This window comes from Salvelinus fontinalis, chromosome 26 (genome assembly GCF_029448725.1).
Source record: "Salvelinus fontinalis isolate EN_2023a chromosome 26, ASM2944872v1, whole genome shotgun sequence".
Lineage (NCBI taxonomy): Eukaryota > Metazoa > Chordata > Actinopteri > Salmoniformes > Salmonidae > Salvelinus > Salvelinus fontinalis.
Genome location: NC_074690.1, coordinates 32854954 through 32874777, shown reverse-complemented (window position 1 = coordinate 32874777; position 19824 = coordinate 32854954). Strand labels below are relative to the sequence as shown.

Sequence of the window (19824 nt, the reverse complement as noted above, 5' to 3'; positions counted from 1 at the left end):
CAGACTGGACTACAACTAATGTCTGTGTCTGTGTTTGCTCAGGAGTGCGTGAGACTTAATTAGATATGAAGGTAGTAGAGTGTATTCACAAACAACACACAGTACAGACTGAAAACACACTAAATGCACACATACTTCTTTGGTTGAGGTCAAGTGACATAACCAAAAACATTTACACACTTTATGGAGATAAAGAGGGACCTTCAACCGAATAACAGGTTGTGTACTCCCACAGCCCTTTACAGCGTCAGATACAAATGACCTCCAAAAATGAATGACAAACAGACGATAGGCCAGAATACCACCACCCCTGAGATTTGGACTGAGCTGAAGGAGCTGAGAGACATGGTGCAAAACAGTGAGGACCAGACAGATGAGTAACAATTGCTCTTGCTTGTTTGTTTCACTTTTGTGAAAGCATATTCAAAGAGTCCATGTCTGTTTTCATTATGATTACCATCTGAACATAAAATATCTCTTGGCCTGAGTTGCACCATCTATTTCAATTAGCCTAGAAATCAAATTCACTGTTTATTACATGCCACCGAAACGTGAGAAATTTCACATTTGATTCCTGGGAGAGAGTGACCTCTACTGGCACACATCACCACTAGCCACATTACCGCAGGACTTTCACATTGCGCATGCGCTGTTTTGTGTATTCAAGCTAAACAACATGGCGGCGAAACTAATCTAGATCTCTATTTGAGTTTATAAAACGCCTTCGACGTGGATAGCAACTAATTGGTTATATTTATAGAATAATACTTCTGAAATAGAGAGGTAATAGTTTATATATATATTTGGTTACTATTTTGTGAAAAAATGAATTGTACCACTAAAGTAGTGCAGGTGACGAACGTGTCGCCAAGCACAACATCCGAGCAGATGCGAATGCTGTTCGGGTTTCTTGGAACCATTGAAGAACTAAAATTGTTTCCACCAGAGTAAGTAGCTCATATTTGTTAAACGGTTGTCGCTAACTATATACAGTTATTGTTTATTTAGTTAATCACTTCCTACCACTTTGTGATTTGTTTGATTTAAATGTAGTATTATTATTAACGATGCTAACGTTAGCATCAGGAGGCCCCATCTCTGGCCGTCCCCGAAACCTGAGAAGGCGAATCATTAACTACTATAGTTGGGTAACAATAGGTTGCTTAGCTTAGGTTGCTTAGCTACTTCGGGGATGTTTTGCTATATACAATCTACTATGGTGTCGCTAGCGGACTAACTGACGTTAGTTAACTACAAAAACGTTTTTTATTGCAGTGATTCGCCTCTGCCAGTGTCGTCGCGTGTGTGTTTTGTGAAGTTCCAAGAGTCAGAGTCCGTGGGGGTGTCTCAACATCTGACCAACACAGTCTTCGTGGACAGGGCGCTGATCGTCGTCCCTTTTGCCGAAGGTTGGTGTTTTGTACTTCCCTTTCTGTATGAATGATCCTTGATTGTATGATGTAGTGATGGGAGAGTGACGCCTGATGGCCCCATTGATTTCAGGATGGAGTTCTATGAGCCTGTGGTTTGAGCCACTGTTAAATATGTATCCTAACTATTTCAGATTATATCAGTTTCACTTGCTTTAGCAATGTAAACATATGTTTCCCATGCCAATGAACCCCATTGAATTGAATAGTATCCATTTTTGATTTGACAAGCCTATCTGATTCTGTGATCAATGATGTCATGCCACTCTTCCTGTCCTATCTTGTACGATCCCTCTGCTAATTGCAATGAGAGAGGTGTCTACACCAGCTCTCACAACCCAGACCCTTGGTATACTGTTGAACTAAAGACCAAACCTATAACCATACACATATTATGTCTTATATAAAGTTGCTGCCACACTGTAAGGTCATAATGTCATCCATGATGCGTTGGACTTGGTAGACACTAAACACAGATGCCCTTGAGTAGTCTGTAGTAGTCTCCAGAGCCAATTCTTTGTCCTCCTCCACCAGTAAGCACAGTATACCAAGGTCTGCTTTAGGGACTGGGACTTGCTCCGACTGAGAGGGCTGAACAAGCCCAGACCCATGGGCAGACAGACGTTTCTCCTCAAAAGAAAGCAGAGATGAACTTACATGTGTATAAAAACTTAACCATGCTTTTTATTTTCTCCCCCATATTGGACTATCCTCTATTAAACTTCTCTCTGTTATTTGTGTGTGTGATTTGTTGTAGTGGAGAAGGCAAATGCAGAGCCCCCTCCTTGATGGCTGAAAGTGGTCCTCTGCCTGCCAACAGGGGATTGTAGGCATTTACAAAAGGCCAGCAAGCGTTCAAGCAGCCCCCCCAGACCCTTCTCTTTCTCTTTTTTCCTGTGTCTTTTCTTCTCTCTTTCTCTCTCATTTTCTCTTCTTTAGGGTATTTTAGTTTAAATTGAATGCAGTAGCATAGATATTACTGTTAATACTATAATGCATATCACATGTATTACACAAATATTACTTGACTGCTCACAAGTACATATTTATCAAAACAGGTGTGTTAATAATCTGACCTGTATAATGTCCAATCTGGTTTTCTCATTGGATCCAAGTGGTAAGAAGTAAACCATAGCAGAGTAACAGAACAGTAAACTATACACTTCTCAATAACACAGATATTGGTATACCTGCATTTCATACTTTTTTCACCTTTAGCGTTAAGGCACTTCCTGGTTTGGGGAATTGGGTGACCAATAGTATCCAATTTAAATATAGCAAGAAATTATATGCACTCACTCACCACTCTGTCCCTGAAATTGGCGGATTAAAATAGCTAGTCTGTGTGTTTTCGATGTTGACCAGATGCTGTACTTTAAGGTTCCTGACTGTATCTAGTTGTTAATTGTCTTAGATATCCACCCCACATGGCAATGGCAACTGGTTCAGTGCTTTCTCTTTAACAGTGGTCTTTCTTTTTTGTTGTTGTGTTTTACAGTTCTTTTTCCTGGCTCAGCCAGTCCTGTATACCAGGCCCCGCTGAAAATACCACCCAACCGTTTTGTCTCCTGCAGCTAAATTCTCTCCCCCATGTGCCCTTTTTAAATGTTGTTTGTGAGTGTGTATGTTTGTGTGTCTTCTGTAAAAAAAAAATGTTATTTTTGCTATTGTATCTTGATTAAGACATTGTATGTTTTCTTTTTTTAGGTAGCAATGGCAACATTGAGATCTGAAACCATAGTTTTTTTTTCTTTTTCTGATCACTTTGTTAGGCGAACAAGCTAATCTAATATTGCCAAGATGATTTTACACTTAAACAAAAGGCATTGGTTCATTTGTTGCATATTTAATGCAGTGACAGGTAAGGTTCTTGGGAGCGTAGATATCACCTACCCAAAATGTGAATGCTAGCTGGGTTTTTTTTCTACTTATTACTGTATTGCTGGTAAGTAGTAGAAAATGTCAGTAATCACTGTTGACCTCCAACTCTCTGAAATTCTTTTTGTTTTGTGTATCTCGATTTTTCTCTGTGTGCTCCTTAGTAGTGAAGCCGCCAACGTGAGTCGCTTGTTCAATCTAAATGAAAATTGAGAGCACACCCCACTGGAGAAGCCGCTGTGCTAGCTAACGTTTGGTTCATGACTTAAAAAACACGTTCAGGTGATACAATCTTGGCAGTGTTCACTGGAGTAGTGTGTATTGTGATATACTATTTTCCCAATCTTGGTTATTTTTCAATCTACACTGATTAAAATAATAAAGGGAACAAGCCTTCTCAAATCTAGCAGCTATCAAAGGTAACAGTATTGAAACCTTTACAAATGTTTTTGAAGAATATTTGATCAAGTCATCTGTTTTTTTTGTTTTTCAAAATGCCTCTCCTTTTTAGTAGAGTCTAGACGTTGATGTTCTCTTCTTCCCCTAATGCCTGTTTGGTTTTTCTGTAGGCGTTATCCCGGAGGAGGCTAAAGCTTTGTCACTGCTGGCGCCAGCAAATGCTGTTGCAGGGATTCTGCCTGGAGGAGGTCTCCTTCCAACACCAAACCCCATGTCTAATCCACAGGTAGGACTTCTCCCAACACCAAACCCCATGTCCTATCCACAGGTGGGTTCTCAGCACAGAGATACAATGTTTAATTGTTCTATTTAATTCTGTGGTCCTTAAGTTCTTCAAATAAAACATCTGTCTTAATGACTTGATAATAGTCCGCTTGTGTATATATAGACAATTAAAGGGTTAATGGTGTGCTGTTTTTTTTTTTTTTAGATGGGTGGCAATCCTTTCGGCGGTCCCTCCATGGAAGCGATGGCAGCGTTCGGGTTTCCAAACCCCAATATGAATATGAACCCCCAGGTGAGTGTTGACTTGAAATCTGGTGATATTTTTGTGTGCGCACACAACTGCTGGTGTCGAAGGGAAATGTTTAAAGGATATCAGATCTCTAACTTGTATAGTATATATTTCACACTTTTCTTCACTCTTCTTCCCCAACAGTCATTTCCCACTGACCAGCTTCTGAAGTTTATGTCGCAGGTGGATCCAAAGTAAGTCATCGTGCCTCTAGAAAATGTCTATTACTAGACATGAAACACCTATGAGCTGTTCATTTGTTGGATGGCCCTCCAGTGTGTTCTAATTAAGCAATAAGGCCTGCGGAGGTGTGTTATATAGCCAATATACCACACCTAAGGGCTGTTCTTGTGCACGGAGGGCCTAGATACAGGGCTTAGCAGATGTATATTGGCTTTATACCACACCTCCTCATACCACAAACCCGAGGTACCTTATTGCTTTGTAAACCGTTTGCCAACATAAGTATGACAGTAAACAAGTTGTTTTGTGTCATACCCTTAGTATATGGTCTGATATACACACGCCTGGAATGCTGTTTCAGCCTATCATCATCTTGGACCCAAACTACCCGGTTTATAATCACCACTAAATAATGTCCTCTTCTTCAGAATGAACCACATGGGTATAGGGATGAACATGAACATAAACATGAATCCGGGCCTGAAGGCAGACTCCTCTAACAAAGAGATAGAAGAGGCCATGAAGAGGGTCAGAGAGGCCCAGTCACTCATCTCTGCTGCCATTGAGCCTGGGAGTGAGTAGCCCAAGCATTGCATCTCCAAAGGATATATTATGTCTGATAAATTACTGGTAGCCCTAGCTATAAGCTGTTATTTGCTCTACCAAAGTAACTTAATGTTTTGTTTATGCAGACAAGGAGAGCAAGAGGAAGCACTCGCGGTCCAGGTCCAGGTCTAGACGCAGAAGGTCCCGTTCTCGCTCCAGACACAGGTGAAAACAAACTCTATTCTCCTGACAAATAATTTGGATTTTGTTAAAAAATAAAGGTAGTATGTTTTTTTGTTTGTTTTCATATTGAGGGCAGCGACTAATGTTGTGTTTGTGTGATCTGCAGGCGTTCAAAGAGCAGGTCAAGGCGACGCTCGCACTCCAGGAACAGGAGACGCTCTAAGAGCCCAAGAAGGAGGAGTGGGAGGTCCCACTCCAAAGACAGGAGCAGACCATCACCAAGCAAATCCAGGTGAGCCACAGACTTGACCCATTCTTAATCCTCAAACTGCACAATCTGAACTTCTGAGACAGCCCTGCGATTACTGTCTACCTCCTTATCACAACTCTAATCCCAATATACAATAAGAAATGTTGATCAGAAGTAATTAACTTGTCTCCGATCCACAGGGATAGGAAGAAAGAGGAGCGGGATAAAAAGCGCTCCAAAACACCTCCGAAAAGCTACAGTACTGCCAGGAGGTCTCGCAGTATCGATCGGTTAGTGCAGCTTTCATTGGTCAGAGTTGTGGCTCTGTTTCACCATGCTGTCCTAAGATGTTGTTGATTGGTCAGATATTTACTACATTTTTTTTCATGCTGTTGGGTATAGAAGGCGGAGAAGGAGTCGCAGTGCCAGCCGGTCTCCTAAGAAATCCCCCAAGAGGAAAGTTTCCAGGACTCCCTCTCCTAGAAGGTTGGTTTTTGGGGATTATCATAGAACAAGAGAATTTCCTTAGTGAACACATTTTCAATATGCTGCCAGTGGTATTTTATTTCTATTTTGAGACTGAAAATTGAGACATTTTGGTTTACAAAGTGTAACTTTAAATGCCCTCAGAACACTCACCTCAAAAATGTATTTAGATTCAAATTTCAAGGTTTCTTTAAATCAACCTGGAAATAAGCCATTTTAGACAGTCAACTACTACACTTCTCTTTGGATTTGGAGACTTTGTTCCTTAAGCTTTTAACTCTCCTCTCCCTACAGACATAAGAAGGAGAAGAAGAGGGACAAGGAAAGAGAGAAGGACCGTGAGCGCAGGAGCGATAAAGACCACAGTCGGGATGAAAGGAAGGAAAAGAAAGAAAAGAGTAAAGACAAAGAAAAGGAAAGGGAGAAAACTGATGGGGAGAAAGGAGATGTAAAGGTCAGCACCAATGTAGGATGTCCATGTTAATTTTATTTCTTCCTTCTGTATTTTGACCTCTGTTAGAGATCTAGCATTTCCTCGCTGTATATGAAAGAATAACAAGTGATATGAAATGAGCGTCTGAAATATTAAACTTGGTCATTTCAAATTTCCTTAGGCGTCTTTGCAGGTTACCAGAGACTATGATGAGGAAGAGCAGGGCTACGACAGTGAGAAGGAGAGGGAGAGGCTGGACAAGAAAGATTCCGACCAGGACTCCGGAGCCCAGTCTCCTCACTCAGTGGAAGGTAATGGTACTGGGCTTTCCAAAGTCAACGGAGACGACCACCGTGAAGAGGACGACATGGATGTCAGTGATTGAGTCACCCAATAATAGAGACGGATGTATAGACCTCTATGTACCCAACCCTCCATTGTACCAAAACCTCCATGCCCCACCGAGCTTACTGTATTCGGGCTTCATTCAACTCAACTCAATCCTTTATCTCAGTTGAATTGTTAGTTTTCCTTTTGGATAGACTAGACAAACTAGATCAAGTAGAAGATGAACCTTAAGATTTTTCTGTTTTGTCATCATTTTCTGTATGTATTATAATTATTTGGTCCTATTTTGATGGTTAAAATGTGAAAAGGGTGTGGTTGGTTGAAAGTTTTATTGCTGTAATTTGAAAGTGGATACTATTTGGCAAAGTGTGCAACTTGATTTTCTTTTTTTAAGCATAGGGCTTACATGATGATAATGTCATTTGTGTATTTTTTGTTGTTTAAATCTAGTTTCTACACATTGCTAGGAGCAGAAGCAGCCAGTTACACTGCTTGAGAAGTTCACTGTATGTCCATTTTCATCAGACAACATGGCTGCTACATAGAACAGCGCTGTGGACTTAGCTTTTTATTATTGAGCTTCTGTACTGAAGTCGCCTCAATAAATTCACCATCTATTTTCTGTCACTCCTATACGTGGTATATTGTGTTTATATCCCATCCGTTATTATACGGAAGATGTATACTTATACTGAGTCTTGTGGCGCTATAATAACCTGTCCTTATATCTCGCACCTATTCACAATACCCAGTAGATCTGATGCTCGTTGTAATTCTTAGAAGTTTGTATTGTTTTATCAGTGACTTTTTATATACAATAAAAACCTGGGGAAAGATTTGATTTATTTTGTTTTAAACTTCAGGTGCTCATTTTAGGTTTAGGGCAAAGTTTTAATATGGGCCCTTGTATGACCCAGTATCAAATGCTGAGCTGAGGCCTGAATAGTATGGTTGATCAATAGAGAATTAGGCCAGGGTTTCAATCCGTATCGTGGACGTTCAGTGTGATTTAAAGGCAATGGTGCCGTGTTAGTGGAGACTGCATTCACGGTATATAGCCTACACTTTCTCATTAACTTGTAACATGGGTAGGGTATAAGGATGGGTGTGGTTTCGTGACAATGACCACAAGACCACCCATTCACCAATTTGACAGCTCCAACGTAGTTACACCGCCGACAAAAGCATTGAGGTATACATATGTAGCCTACCGTGGGTTAACGCTGATCTGATTGAATCCAAATTACACTCCCATTGGATTATGGCCAATGTCTTGGAGGCTTGACTCCATGGATTCAGAGACCTAGCTACAGTCTGCTGGAGACTACAATTAAAATACCACTGAATAAAATACAAAGAAAGACAGTGCTGAGACGTGATGGTGCTGGTGCTTTATTTAAAGGGATGGGAAGTTGGAAAGCTGCAATACATTTAGAAATACCAGTAGGCCCAAAGCCAGATACACATCTGATTTCAAAAACCATATGGATTTTACATTTTAATGAGCTTATACCGTCCAACTGTAAGCTCATTGAAATGTAATGAAATTGTACAGAAAAGTTTAAAGTAATACAGACAGGTATACACTCAATGAAAGTTGCAGTTAATGCTTAAACCACCTAAGTACATTTGACCAAAGGGTTTTAGTGTGATTACAATATTTATACGGTAGAAGTTAGTCTTCCTGAATAATCAGAAAGGATAGGGAGATGGTAGCAGGTATAACAAGTGTAGGAAATATATGCTCAAGAGTATACAAGTAATCCAATTGGGTCAACGTAGCATGCGATTAAATATACTTAATGTCAGTGCAGTATCAAACTAGAACAGCATTCCTGATACCCCATCTGGGTTCGCTCACACACACACAATCTCTCACACACACAACCCTTTAAAGTCCTCTCTCACACACAAAACAGATTAAATTCACAGTCACTTGAAACAGACAGTGATAGCCAGGAGGTAAGATAGATGAGCTAACCTGCACTAGAGAGAAAAGGCTTGGGTGTTGATATCTTTGTAAGAATGCAGTTTTACACCATACTTTCTCCCAGCTGGTTTAAAAAAACATTCTTATGTACTGGAAATGTATTGCTACACAGTGTTGCTCCTTTGACACACATACGTACAGTACATTTGGTACATCATTTCCTCAGTTCAGTTATGACATCTTTATATTTCTAACACTTCATTTATACCATAGTCATTTACAGGCAATGAATGTCCAAGGGTACTTAAACATGTTGAAAAAGGGGCAGTCCCCAAAGGGCAGACGCTAGATAAACTGGGTGCAGTGAGTGCTAAACCTGGAGAAGTGCACGCTTAAGATGTCACAGATGAAGCCAACTCCATAACGTTTCACAGAAGCTGGTTTGCAGTACAAAGCAGTGATCACGTAGTCGGTGAACAATAAGCTGTTACGGAGATGACATCAAATATTTTTTCAAACTCCTCATCCCCTCAACTCTTCTCTTCTGGAGTTTGACCTTGTGCTGTTGTTGCTACACAGCTGAAAATTGTTGATTCTTGTTTGCTATAAGGAAATATCTACAAAATGAAAAAAAACTCAGGGCCAAGAGATAATTCCCCTTTTTCATCAGAACACACAGACAGATATCAAATAATACATTGGCATCATTTTATTTAATCTCAACTGTCTTTAGTTGGTTCTTTTCCTTTTAATAGTGTAGGTAGGCAGAGTTCGCTTCTCTGTCAGTTTCCGAATGGGCGGGCCGGGGAAACCTCTGGTTGCTATGACAACCAGGTCAGAGGTCAGGGAAGCGACTGGGATCCTCCTTGTAGTCCGCTGGGATGGAGAAGATGGACTCCTCAAAGTCATCATAGCGGAACTCCTGGAAGGTGACCGTAGCTGTGATAGTGGGAAACACAGGGATGTCTGGCACACAGAAATAGGAGGGGTTATTTAGAGCGTTTAATATTTGTCAATTTCTTCATTATTTCACAATATTTATTTATTTAATACATTGTATTAAATATTTATCAATATTTAATACAATGTACAGTATGCATACCAAGCTTGACTGGGAACCCAGGAGGAAGCTTCAATTGAACAAATTCTCTGAGTTTGTTGAAGTGCTTAAATGGGGCTATGACCTCCAACACGTTCAGTAACCTGGAAGATCGAAAAAAAGGGGAAACGCTAAATCATTAGGGTCGGGGTTAAATCAGAAATGTTCTTACAGTACATTATTTGATGAGGTCCCATTTAAACAATAAAACCAATAAGTAATAAAAAAAGAATTAAAAAAAAGAGGCCTTTGAAAAGCATTAGCTAGACACGAATCTGCAACAGCCTAATATATATTGAACTAGAACCTGTGTGCACAACAGTGATCAATACATGGACGTTTCCAATAGCACTGCAGTCAGTGATGAGACTGACCAGAGACTATTAGCCAATAAGAGGAAGGATTCTACTCACGACTCAATGCCCAAAGGGAAGTCCTGGCTCATGGCTACGTTCGCTTTGAAGTTCTTCTTGCTCTCCTTACACACAAGCTCTCTCCCAAGATGAGGTGCCCTAGGGATGAACACACACTGGCTAAGTCAGCATCATTGGCGTATACATTTGGAGGTTTAACAGTAAGCCACTGCTAGTAATGATCTTCAATGCACCGACTTGTCAAAAACTCAATAATAAACACAGTGGCTTGAAATTCCTCAGGACAGTAGTGTCATCTGTGACCTTTCTTAAAAGGAATAATGCAGGGCTTACTTTCCGTGCTCTGCAGAGATGTACTCCTCCCAGCAGATAGTGTTAGGACCTGGAGCCAAGAGGGACAGCCTTCTCTGAGGCTGAGGGAAAGACCGCAAGGGAGAGGATCACATGTAGGCTTACTTTTATATCCATCTAATGTGCACAACACCACAATCACCACTGAAGAGACTTAAGGCCCAAAGCCTCCCTCCATCCTAGTGCCTCCCTTCTATCCCTCATCCTCCCTCACCTCATAGTTCTGCTCCACCAGGTTCCCTCCTTTGCTCAGACTCTCCACAATGGCCTTGTTCCTCAGGATGTCCTCCTCACTCAGGTGCTCCCGGCGCTTCCTGGACTCCAGCACCAGGCCGTTCACAGAGTAAAAGTCTGCCAGGAAGTTACCAACCCTCTCCTTCAGGGACAGACACAAGCCAGATGTATAATACACACTGGTGGCTGAGTTATGGCACCCTATTCCCCATACAGTACACAGATTATGAGACCCATTGTATTATAAGCTTTATATTCCAGTGACTGGCCTGGTTTGACCACAGGGTCGTATTCAGAACGACACGCCGTGAGAAAATGTTTTGCAACCGGTCAAAGAAATCTGTGTTCTAATTGGACAACTCTAGGTAGATCCCCATTTCCAAACATTTTGCCCCCTTCTGAACCGGACCCAGGACGGGGAGGGGTGCTTACCGTCTTGTCCTCCCTGAAGAGCCAGCCTATCTGACTGCGGGAGAAGGTGATGGACTTGGTGGACAGGGTGGCAGAATAGACGTCACTGCTCATCAGGATGTCCACCTCCTCCTCAGTCTCCATCTCAGACTCCTGCAGGGACACAACAGGCAGTCAGCCAGATAGGATCACGCTGGATGGTGACATGACTTGTGCACAATATTGAATCCGTGGAAATGTTAATTTTACTGTGACACCCTGCAGAGCTTTCAGTCAATACAAGCATTTCTGTAAGATCGGTTGGCTTGGAGGATGGTGATGTTAAATGTAGACCAGATAGCTCACCTCGTGGTGTATACGCTGGTACACCTTCTGCTCATTGTCCAGAACATAGAAGGACTTGGCAGGTGGAGCGTCTCCGTTGAAGATGAAGCTGAGGTCTCCTCTCTGACACTTCATATCTGTGAAGTCTACCAGAGTGGTGTCCAGTCTGTCAGCAGAGAGAAGGGAGAGAAAGAGTGTACAGGGTTAACTCTGGAAGGTGAGTGGTTACAGACGCCAGCTATACTCCTCACAACTGTGAGGAGTATAGCTGGCGTCTGTGTCAGACGTGTATTTGATGCCTTACCTGATGTTGATCCCCTGCTTGTAGATCTTGCAGTTATCAGATGGCAGAATCCGGGAGAGCAAGGGCACTATGAGATGGGAGAAAGAGAAAGTAATGATCGACAGCATTTGATTCATAAGATGAACTAAGAAACTGAAGAGGTAATACGTGGTATAGGCACTGAATCCCTGAGCCAAGAGACAGAGAGCCCCAAACCCACTGAGCAATTAACATCACACTAACAGCCAGGATAGAATGGGAACAGAACACTAATTATATTGGAGAATGAAACGACTTGGCTAAGGTGTCCTCCACCCAGAATAACAATGAACGGAGACAGAGCGTGTGAAAGGAGATGTTGGCGCATCGCTGTAGCTTATTTTAACATATTGCAATATGATGTAGAGTCGACTCACCCCAACTTTGAAAGTCCCAGTGAAGCTCCAAGTAGAAGTCCCCAAGCTATGAAAAAAAAAAAGAAAGTGGTACATTATTATCTTGTCATGCAAGCCACAAAACACCAAACAAAATCGATCAATACTTTTTCTTTATAGCTGGAGGCATAACATGTCAGAGCATTTTAATAAGGGAAAGAATGTGTTTTGGTGAGCGGTAGGGGCTGTTACATTGGACAGATGCTAATGTTGGAGAAAAGGGGTAAAGGTATAGCAAGATAGTGGTTGTAAACCGAAACTCGGTATGGAGTGGACCAGACCTGCCTCAAATGCATATCAAATCCGTCCAAATACTTTTGGGACTATTCCATTTATTCCACTGTACCGGGCAAACTAAATCAAGTGCAGGTCAAGTATTTGACATATGTATATAGAGTGCAAAGATCCTATTTCTAACCAGACACTGTAGTAGTCCCTAGTCTAGTCAGTTGTCAGAACCTCACCTCTTTCAGTGCTCTTAGCAGCTTGGGCCTCTTGTCCTCCACACTCTCTCTGGACTGCTGCTTCAGCTTCCGCAGTAGAGCCGTAACTGAGGAGGGGAGAGGAGGGAGATAAACAAAGCACCACACAAAAAAGAGACAATATTTTCCATAGCGCTAGACATTCTATATGTGTATGTTTCTACACACACAGCAGAAGGGATTACAAAGGCACATTATCTTTCAAAAAGCAACTTTCACTAAAGTGAAAAGTGAACTTAGCAAACCCACACTTGAATGACAGTGAAAGTCATGAGCGATAAATCATTCAACCAAGTGATATACTGTAACAGTAATCCGATGGGGTTTAGGATGATACTACTCTGACACCGACAGTGTAAGTGAGCGGTAAGGTGACCCCAGGTCTTCTCTCCAAAGCGTGTCACGTCGCTGCATGTCATAATGAAACACACGTGTGTGACTGTTACAAGACATGAATGCTCAACACTGACGCAGCCAGCAATCTGGACAGTGGATTGTTGGTGCAGTAGAGTATTCAGGGGAGGCTGCGCATGATATGAGTCACCTTACACACTGCTCGTTCTAATATGCAATTAAATACAGGCTGAACCTCAGTTATATAACCCCACTTAGCAATCTGTCCAAAAACTCACAAGTCATAAGTGTGTGCTATCTTGCAATGAATTATAATTGGGGTGATCTTCTATCCAGTAATCTTGACCAGTGAGAAACATTAGAATGGGGATTTTGAGTGTGAGGAAGTGCTGACAAAGCAAGCACTCGCTGCAGGGGCAGAGCAGTGTTGCATGGCGGATATGGACACCTAGAGTGAGCTGCTGTCGCAGTGCGTGTGTGTGTGAGAGATGAAAGCCTAGTTACTATGACATTATCTGATCTTATGCAATTGAAAAAGGAGGGGGGGGGGGGAAATCAAGGCTCCATCTATACGAGATTACTTTCTCTTCTCGCCGTAGGCCTCCCTCTCTGTATCTCTCTCAATAATAAGCCCTAGTACAGTGGTTCCCAACTCCAGTCCTCGAGTGCCCCCAACAGTACACATTTTATTGTAGCCCCTAGCACTGCCCTAGTATACGCTGCATTATTTTCATTTTACCACTACTAGTACTGCCCCAGTCACTGGCCAGAGTTTGGCTGCCTTTGCGTGTCCTTGCTGTACTGTGTGGCTAGAGCCATGCTGTCCTTTCCTCTGATCCCTGCCCCCCACACCCCTCACTGAGATCTGACCTTCCCATGCCTGACCTCTGTGTCTCCCGTCTGCCAAATCATCCCTACTGCAGGACTGGAGCTGCATACTAATACATGCTGGGGTGACAGGGTCATAGCGCTAACCCGCTCAACATATAACAGGGAATTTAATAGGAAGGAAATAAAGATTTGCATACTGAACAAAAATATAAAACACAACATGTAAAGTGTTGGTCCCATGTATCATGAGCCGAAATACAAGATCCCCGAAATGGTCCATACATAAAGAAACACATTTCTCTCAAATTGTGTGCACAAATTAGTTGACATCCCCGTTTCTCCTTTGCCAAGATAATCCATCCACCTGACAGGTTTGGTATACCAAGAAGCTGATTAAACAGCATGATCATTACACAGGTGCACATTGTGCTGAAGACAATAAAATGGCACTTTAAAATGTGCCGTTTTTCACAACACAATGCCACAGATGTCTCAAGTTGAGGGAGCGTGCAATTGGCATGCTGACACCAGGAATGCGCTGTTGCCAGAGAATTTAATGTTAACTTCTCCACCATAAAACGCCTCCAATGTTGTTTTAGAGAATTTGGCAGTACGTCCAACTGGCCTCACAACCGCAGACCACGTGTAACCACGCCAGCCCAGGACCTCCACATTTAGCTTCTTCACCTGCGGGAAGCTAATGAAACTGAGGAGTATTTGTCTGTAATAAAGCCCTTTTGTGGAACAAAACTCATTCTGATTGGCTGGGCCTGGCTCCCAAGTGTGTTGGCCTATGCCCTCCCATGGCTGCGCCTCTGCCCAGTCATGTGAAATCCATAGTTTAGGGCCTTAATTATTTATTTCAATTGACTGATTTCCTTATATTAACTGTAACGCTGTAAAATCATTTTAAAATGTTGCATATTGTGTTTATATTTTTGTTCAGTATACATTATCAGTATATTTGGGTATTATTTTAGTAAAATGATTTGCCTAACCTTAACAATTACTCACATGGAATTTTTGATGAACTAGCCTATTTATATTTTTATTTGATATTATGCAGGTTATGATTTTTTTGCCAACACGGCATTAAACAGAAAAAAACAGTAAGCTAGTAAAGCCCATGGGGAAAACATGGCATTGGATTCAATCCTCTCTCCACTACTCCCACCATTTCAAAAAGGACACTCCACTTAACTGGCATTCCTTACAAACATTCAAATAATCAATACACATAAAACATATATTGAGGCCTTTAGTTTACAGTGCTGTGTTAAAGCATTAGGATGGGGCATTAAATGTGAACAGACAGAGAGGAAGCCAGCCAGCTGTAAAGCTGCTCAGTGCCCTCGCAGTCACACTAAGCCCCTGGCCAGGCTGGGTTCCAGGCCGTATGGCTGTGGATAGAGCGCTCAGAGAAAATCCCCTGCATGGCTTTGGCTGGCTAGGGCAACCTACAACCCAACCTCTCATCAGCATCAGAGAGCAATCAGAGTTAGTCTACAGCCGGACAGCCCAGGAAGGATCCAATTAGGACAGCGTCAAACAAATACAAAACAAATAGAGGGAGGGAGGACCGTGAACTGAGAGAACCTGAGTGTAAATGTGTAGACTTAAATACAGGATAAACTAAAATATATGTAAAGAAACCTCAGGGATGGAACATCACTGTTCAATGATGCAGTATCTATAATATAAAATAATAGCTTTCCGGTCCCGGGTACAAAAAAGGATATAAAATAGCCCATATTCTTACTCATCTGCCGGTCTCCATAGCTGATGGCCTCTGCCAGGGGGCTCCAGCCCTGTGCATTCTTCACCTTCACAGGGGCATTATGGGCCAGGAGCAAGAGGGCACACTCTGTAGCACAAAAGAAACCAAAGAATTTAACAAACATCAAGCTACTTTTAGATAAATTGTTTTTGGCTAAGCCTACTACCCGTCTACATGGCCTTTCTCCATGGTGGATTCTCATTATCATAGTTAATTATGTTACCAGTATATTACATTTTGACAGTTAATTTACTGTCTATGACCTTCACATAAGAGAGATGCTGCTTTGCATTTGAGTCAGACTAATCAATGGGATTAAGGGATCCTGTGGACCTGTCCCACCCATGAGACCAGCCGCTGCCATGCTGCTATGAGACTCCTAGACTATGTAACACACTGCAGTCTGCAGAGGTCAGCCAGGATAAGCTCAGTACGGCAGAACAGAAAGGGAATTTTATCCCAGAAAAAAAAGCCATATGGAGAATTTACTGAAGGAGAGCTGGAAAACATGGTGATTATGTTATGGGAATGGCAAAACCCCTGGCTGGGCTTAGATTTAGGCCAGAGATGAGAATATGAGGTAAAACATCCTGTCAAACTCTGGTGATATGTGATGTTTAGAGGTAAGTAGTACAGATGTACTAGTCAGTCTGCTCCCAATGGGAAACAAGGCTGTTTGCATGTCTCTGTCCTGCCTATGTATCTATTATTCTCCATATCAGACATTGTTGATGACAAAAGTCAAAGCCCTTACCTTTGTGGCCCATCATCACAGCTAAGTGAAGAGGTGTGCTTCCTGGAAAGATAGACAGATAACTGTTAGGAGATCATTTGTCACAGCTGGTGCACAAGGACAATGTTTGTGTAATTCAATGTACTTGTTGTGAGCAAGCACTGACTATGTTGGTCACATGATTGTCAGGTAAGATTTCATGGATCCAGAAGTAGAAGTGATAGCCTAGCTATGTGATTTCCTAGATCAATTACATGTACTAAGTTTGGGTTACCTAGATTTTGAAAACCCTTCTTATCCGTAGGGTTTTCAGCAGTTATCTCCCACGTTTGCTGCATGTTAACTCCAATTCTGACTCTGTTTTTTAACATTTAGAAACATCAATAATCACTGCTTGCAAAACAGTTTAAAATATATGCTGATATGCCCTTTATCTTTCATATCAGCTAGAAATAATCTTTCAAACAAAAAAATACACATATACTGTAGCAGTGTTGCACAGATCCATACGCTGTGTGTCTCCAGTTGACAAACTACACTTCCTCCCCAGTTATGCACACACACAGGTGTTCAGAGGATACTAGACAGCTGAAGCCCAAGTGGCTGCCGATGTCTTCCATAAACATTTTTATTTTACCGTTATTTTACCAGGTAAGTTGACTGAGAACACATTCTCATTTGCAGCAACGACCTGGGGAATAGTTACAGGGGAGAGGAGGGGGATGAATGAGCCAATTGTAAACAGTGCTGTAAAATGGAAATATGGCTGTATGGGAACACTACCCTTATAAAAACGTGTGTAGTAATTTAACCTTTTGACAATTATTTCCTGCTGATATGAAAACTGCTTTAACGGGCGTTCGGGCCTTATCAAAACACCCCCTGACAGAAGATACTAGCTATCATCAATAGGCGCTAAAGGTAGTTAGCGACTATAAATGGGTAAGGGTTACCATGCACTCACCATGTACATCTTTCTGGGAGATGTTCTGGGTCCGAATGAGTGAGGACAAGCGACGCACATCTCCTTTGAACACACATTCGTGAACAGGGAATTCCAAATTGAAGCTCTCATTGCCATTGGTCAGAAGGATTGGGTTCTTGTTATTGTCATCGATGATGCTGACAACTGATTGATTGCCATTGATATTGTTTGCATTGATATTCGACAGCTGCTGCAGTACCAAAGGTTTCACCGTCTTGTTATGGTTCTTGTTTGATTTGTACGTGATGATGGTACCGTTGGGGGTTGGAGATGATATTGTCCCATTTGTAGATTCATCATAGGTTTCCATTATATCCCCATCCTTACTAGGCTTGTTGTTATGGTCTTTCCGCAACGTGCGAATCTTTTCCCCGGTCATGATTTAACGTAACTAACCAGCAAGCAGACTACCTACAATAAATGTTGTATTAATGATGTTGACTAATTGCCAACGACACCTGCAATTGCTACCTTAACAGTTAGTATTTAGCTAACCTAGTTAGCAGTTTTGCTAGCATAGAATGGATGTGGGTAGAGGTACAGTGTTGACATCAGAAACAACACACACACGTAAAAACAATGCAGATGGAAAATATACTCTCACTATTGTAACAATCGATTAAGAATGGAAATACCAATTTTTTCGGCTACATCCTTGATAAAACTTTTTTCAAAAATGTGCCCGTTGCAGCTTGCAGTGCGGTTGCTTGCCTTGGTTAACTAACTGGCTAGAAAACAAGATTACCGAGTGAGAAGACCATCTGCCATTTTCCGTTTAGTATCTCACCAGAATGACAAACATCAGACCACGTTCCCTTAGATATCGCGATAATTAGTTGTGCATCATCTATTTAGAAACGCAAAATATTTTTTTAAGGCACACAAAATATATTGTTGTTAACTCGTGATGATATATGCATTGTAAAAGTACCAGCGTTGGGTATAATTTACAGTATTTGTTCTCAAACTTAAATCTGGCAATATGTTTGACGCCTACTACAGGTCTTGAATGAAGACACAATCCGTGTTTTTTTTCTTTCCCAAGCGTTCTGAAATTTGGTTTGAAACTCAATGAAAGAATGCCTCCAAAAAATAAGCAGAAGAAAGTGATACATCAAGATGAACTGCGACGGTTAATGAGAGAGAAACAAAGGCAAACGATAGATAAGAAGCGTGTCGAATCCCCATATGCCAAGTACAACAGTCTCGATCACCTTAGCTGCGTACTCTGCAACGAGCGAGTAAAGAATGAACTATTGTGGCAGACTCACATTCTTGGAAAACAGCACAAGGAGAACGTTTCCGAGCTCAAGGGGTCTAAACAAAGTAATACAAGTCAAGGACCCCATCCTTCGCTTAAAAGGAAAGCTTTGGAATCTGAAGACACGAATGGGAAGAAGTTTAAACCAGTGGCAGGTACAGAGCAGTTATCTACGTCAGGGCTACCTGATGATTTCTTTGCTAAACCTGCCCCACCGGGGCCGAAGAAACTACCTGGAATATTGAAAAAAACGACATCTGCTAGGCTGAGTCTTTTGGCCGGAGTCTATGATGAAGACAGTGATGAAGAGGAGGCTGGTGACCAGGGGGCAGATTCTAGCTTGGGTGTGCAGAAGGGGGCACCTGCCCCAGGACTCCCATCTGATTTCTTCGACAACAGCACCATTCCAGCTGTCCCAGCTGCTTCTCATTCAGGGTCTATCCTCAAACCAGATGAAACTGAGAAGAGTGTGGAGAAGAAGGGAAATACACCTGAATCGCTACCAGAAGGCTTCTTTGACGACCCAGTGAGAGATGCCAAAGTCCGTAATGTCGATGCTCCCAAAGATCAAATGGATAAGGAGTGGGAAGAGTTCCAAAAGGAAATGCGGCAGGTGAACACCAAATCAGAGGCCATTGTAGCCGAGGATGACGAGGAGGGTCGTTTTGAGCGTCAGATTGATGAAATCGATGAGCAAATTGAATGTTACCGGAGGGTTGAGGTACTGAGAGATAAGCAAGATGTGGTGAAGAAGGTTGTGAAGGAGAAAACAGAAGACCAGGAAGACTCCAGCAGAAGTGATGAGGATGAAGAAGAGCTGCTCCACTTGTTGTCAAGGGACTGGAGGGCCAAAGGCGCCCTTGCTTAAAATTCCCAGGGCCTTTTGATCAAAAGGTTTCTCCAGATTATAAATAAAAGAGCGAAGTTGCATAGGAAGCCACTTCTTTTCTCCCTCAATGTCAATGACAAACATTTGTTGAGGATATCTAAAAGTGTTGTCTTCTACAGTTTTTATGTCTATATAAAATGCTTTTGTGGTAAATGCTGTTTTTCTACTGTCAGACTGTCGCACACAGCCAAATCCTAAATTCTCATTCCTGAAGCTCTTACACACAGCTCAAACCCATAATAAAATGCACACTAATTTAGTTTCCTCTGTGGTTGCACAAGAAATATACAATCACAGCTAATACAAACAAAACATATTCAATTTACACCCCATCTGTTCCTCATTATCAGAACCTGGTGCAT

General features: G+C 41.9%; 3 protein-coding genes across 7 annotated transcripts; 2 read left to right on the top strand and 1 right to left on the bottom strand.

The window, feature by feature from the left end:
* The first annotated feature begins 640 nt into the window (after positions 1-640).
* LOC129824135 (serine/arginine-rich splicing factor 11-like) lies at positions 641-7546 on the top strand. 5 transcript variants are annotated; one of them, XM_055883508.1, is made up of 12 exons: positions 641-947; positions 1276-1409; positions 3878-3993; positions 4198-4284; positions 4426-4475; positions 4893-5038; positions 5157-5235; positions 5360-5485; positions 5644-5733; positions 5846-5929; positions 6224-6395; positions 6544-7546. In XM_055883508.1, exons 1-12 carry the CDS (start codon positions 826-828, stop codon positions 6745-6747), a joined length of 1410 nt encoding a protein of 469 aa, XP_055739483.1. In that variant the 5' UTR covers positions 641-825; the 3' UTR covers positions 6748-7546. The 5 variants fall into 5 exon arrangements, with proteins under 5 accessions (XP_055739483.1, XP_055739484.1, XP_055739485.1 ...); XM_055883509.1 differs by having other exon boundaries at positions 642-947; positions 6224-6383; XM_055883510.1 differs by lacking the exon at positions 641-947 and having other exon boundaries at positions 1316-3590.
* A 533-nt stretch (positions 7547-8079) lies between these two features.
* On the bottom strand, positions 8080-18112 carry LOC129824134 (ankyrin repeat domain-containing protein 13C-like). Its single transcript, XM_055883507.1, has 13 exons — positions 17292-18112; positions 16349-16390; positions 15577-15681; positions 12615-12700; positions 12133-12178; positions 11738-11804; positions 11455-11599; positions 11131-11262; positions 10679-10840; positions 10447-10526; positions 10153-10251; positions 9743-9843; positions 8080-9606 (listed from the first exon to the last, which is right to left on the bottom strand). The coding sequence occupies exons 1-13, from the start codon at positions 17689-17691 to the stop codon at positions 9476-9478; spliced, it is 1596 nt and encodes a 531-aa protein (XP_055739482.1). The 5' UTR covers positions 17692-18112; the 3' UTR covers positions 8080-9475.
* A 180-nt stretch (positions 18113-18292) lies between these two features.
* Positions 18293-19615, top strand: LOC129824138 (zinc finger protein 830-like). Its single transcript, XM_055883515.1, has one exon. The coding sequence runs from the start codon at positions 18392-18394 to the stop codon at positions 19439-19441; it is 1050 nt and encodes a 349-aa protein (XP_055739490.1). The 5' UTR covers positions 18293-18391; the 3' UTR covers positions 19442-19615.
* The last annotated feature ends 209 nt before the right edge of the window (positions 19616-19824 follow it).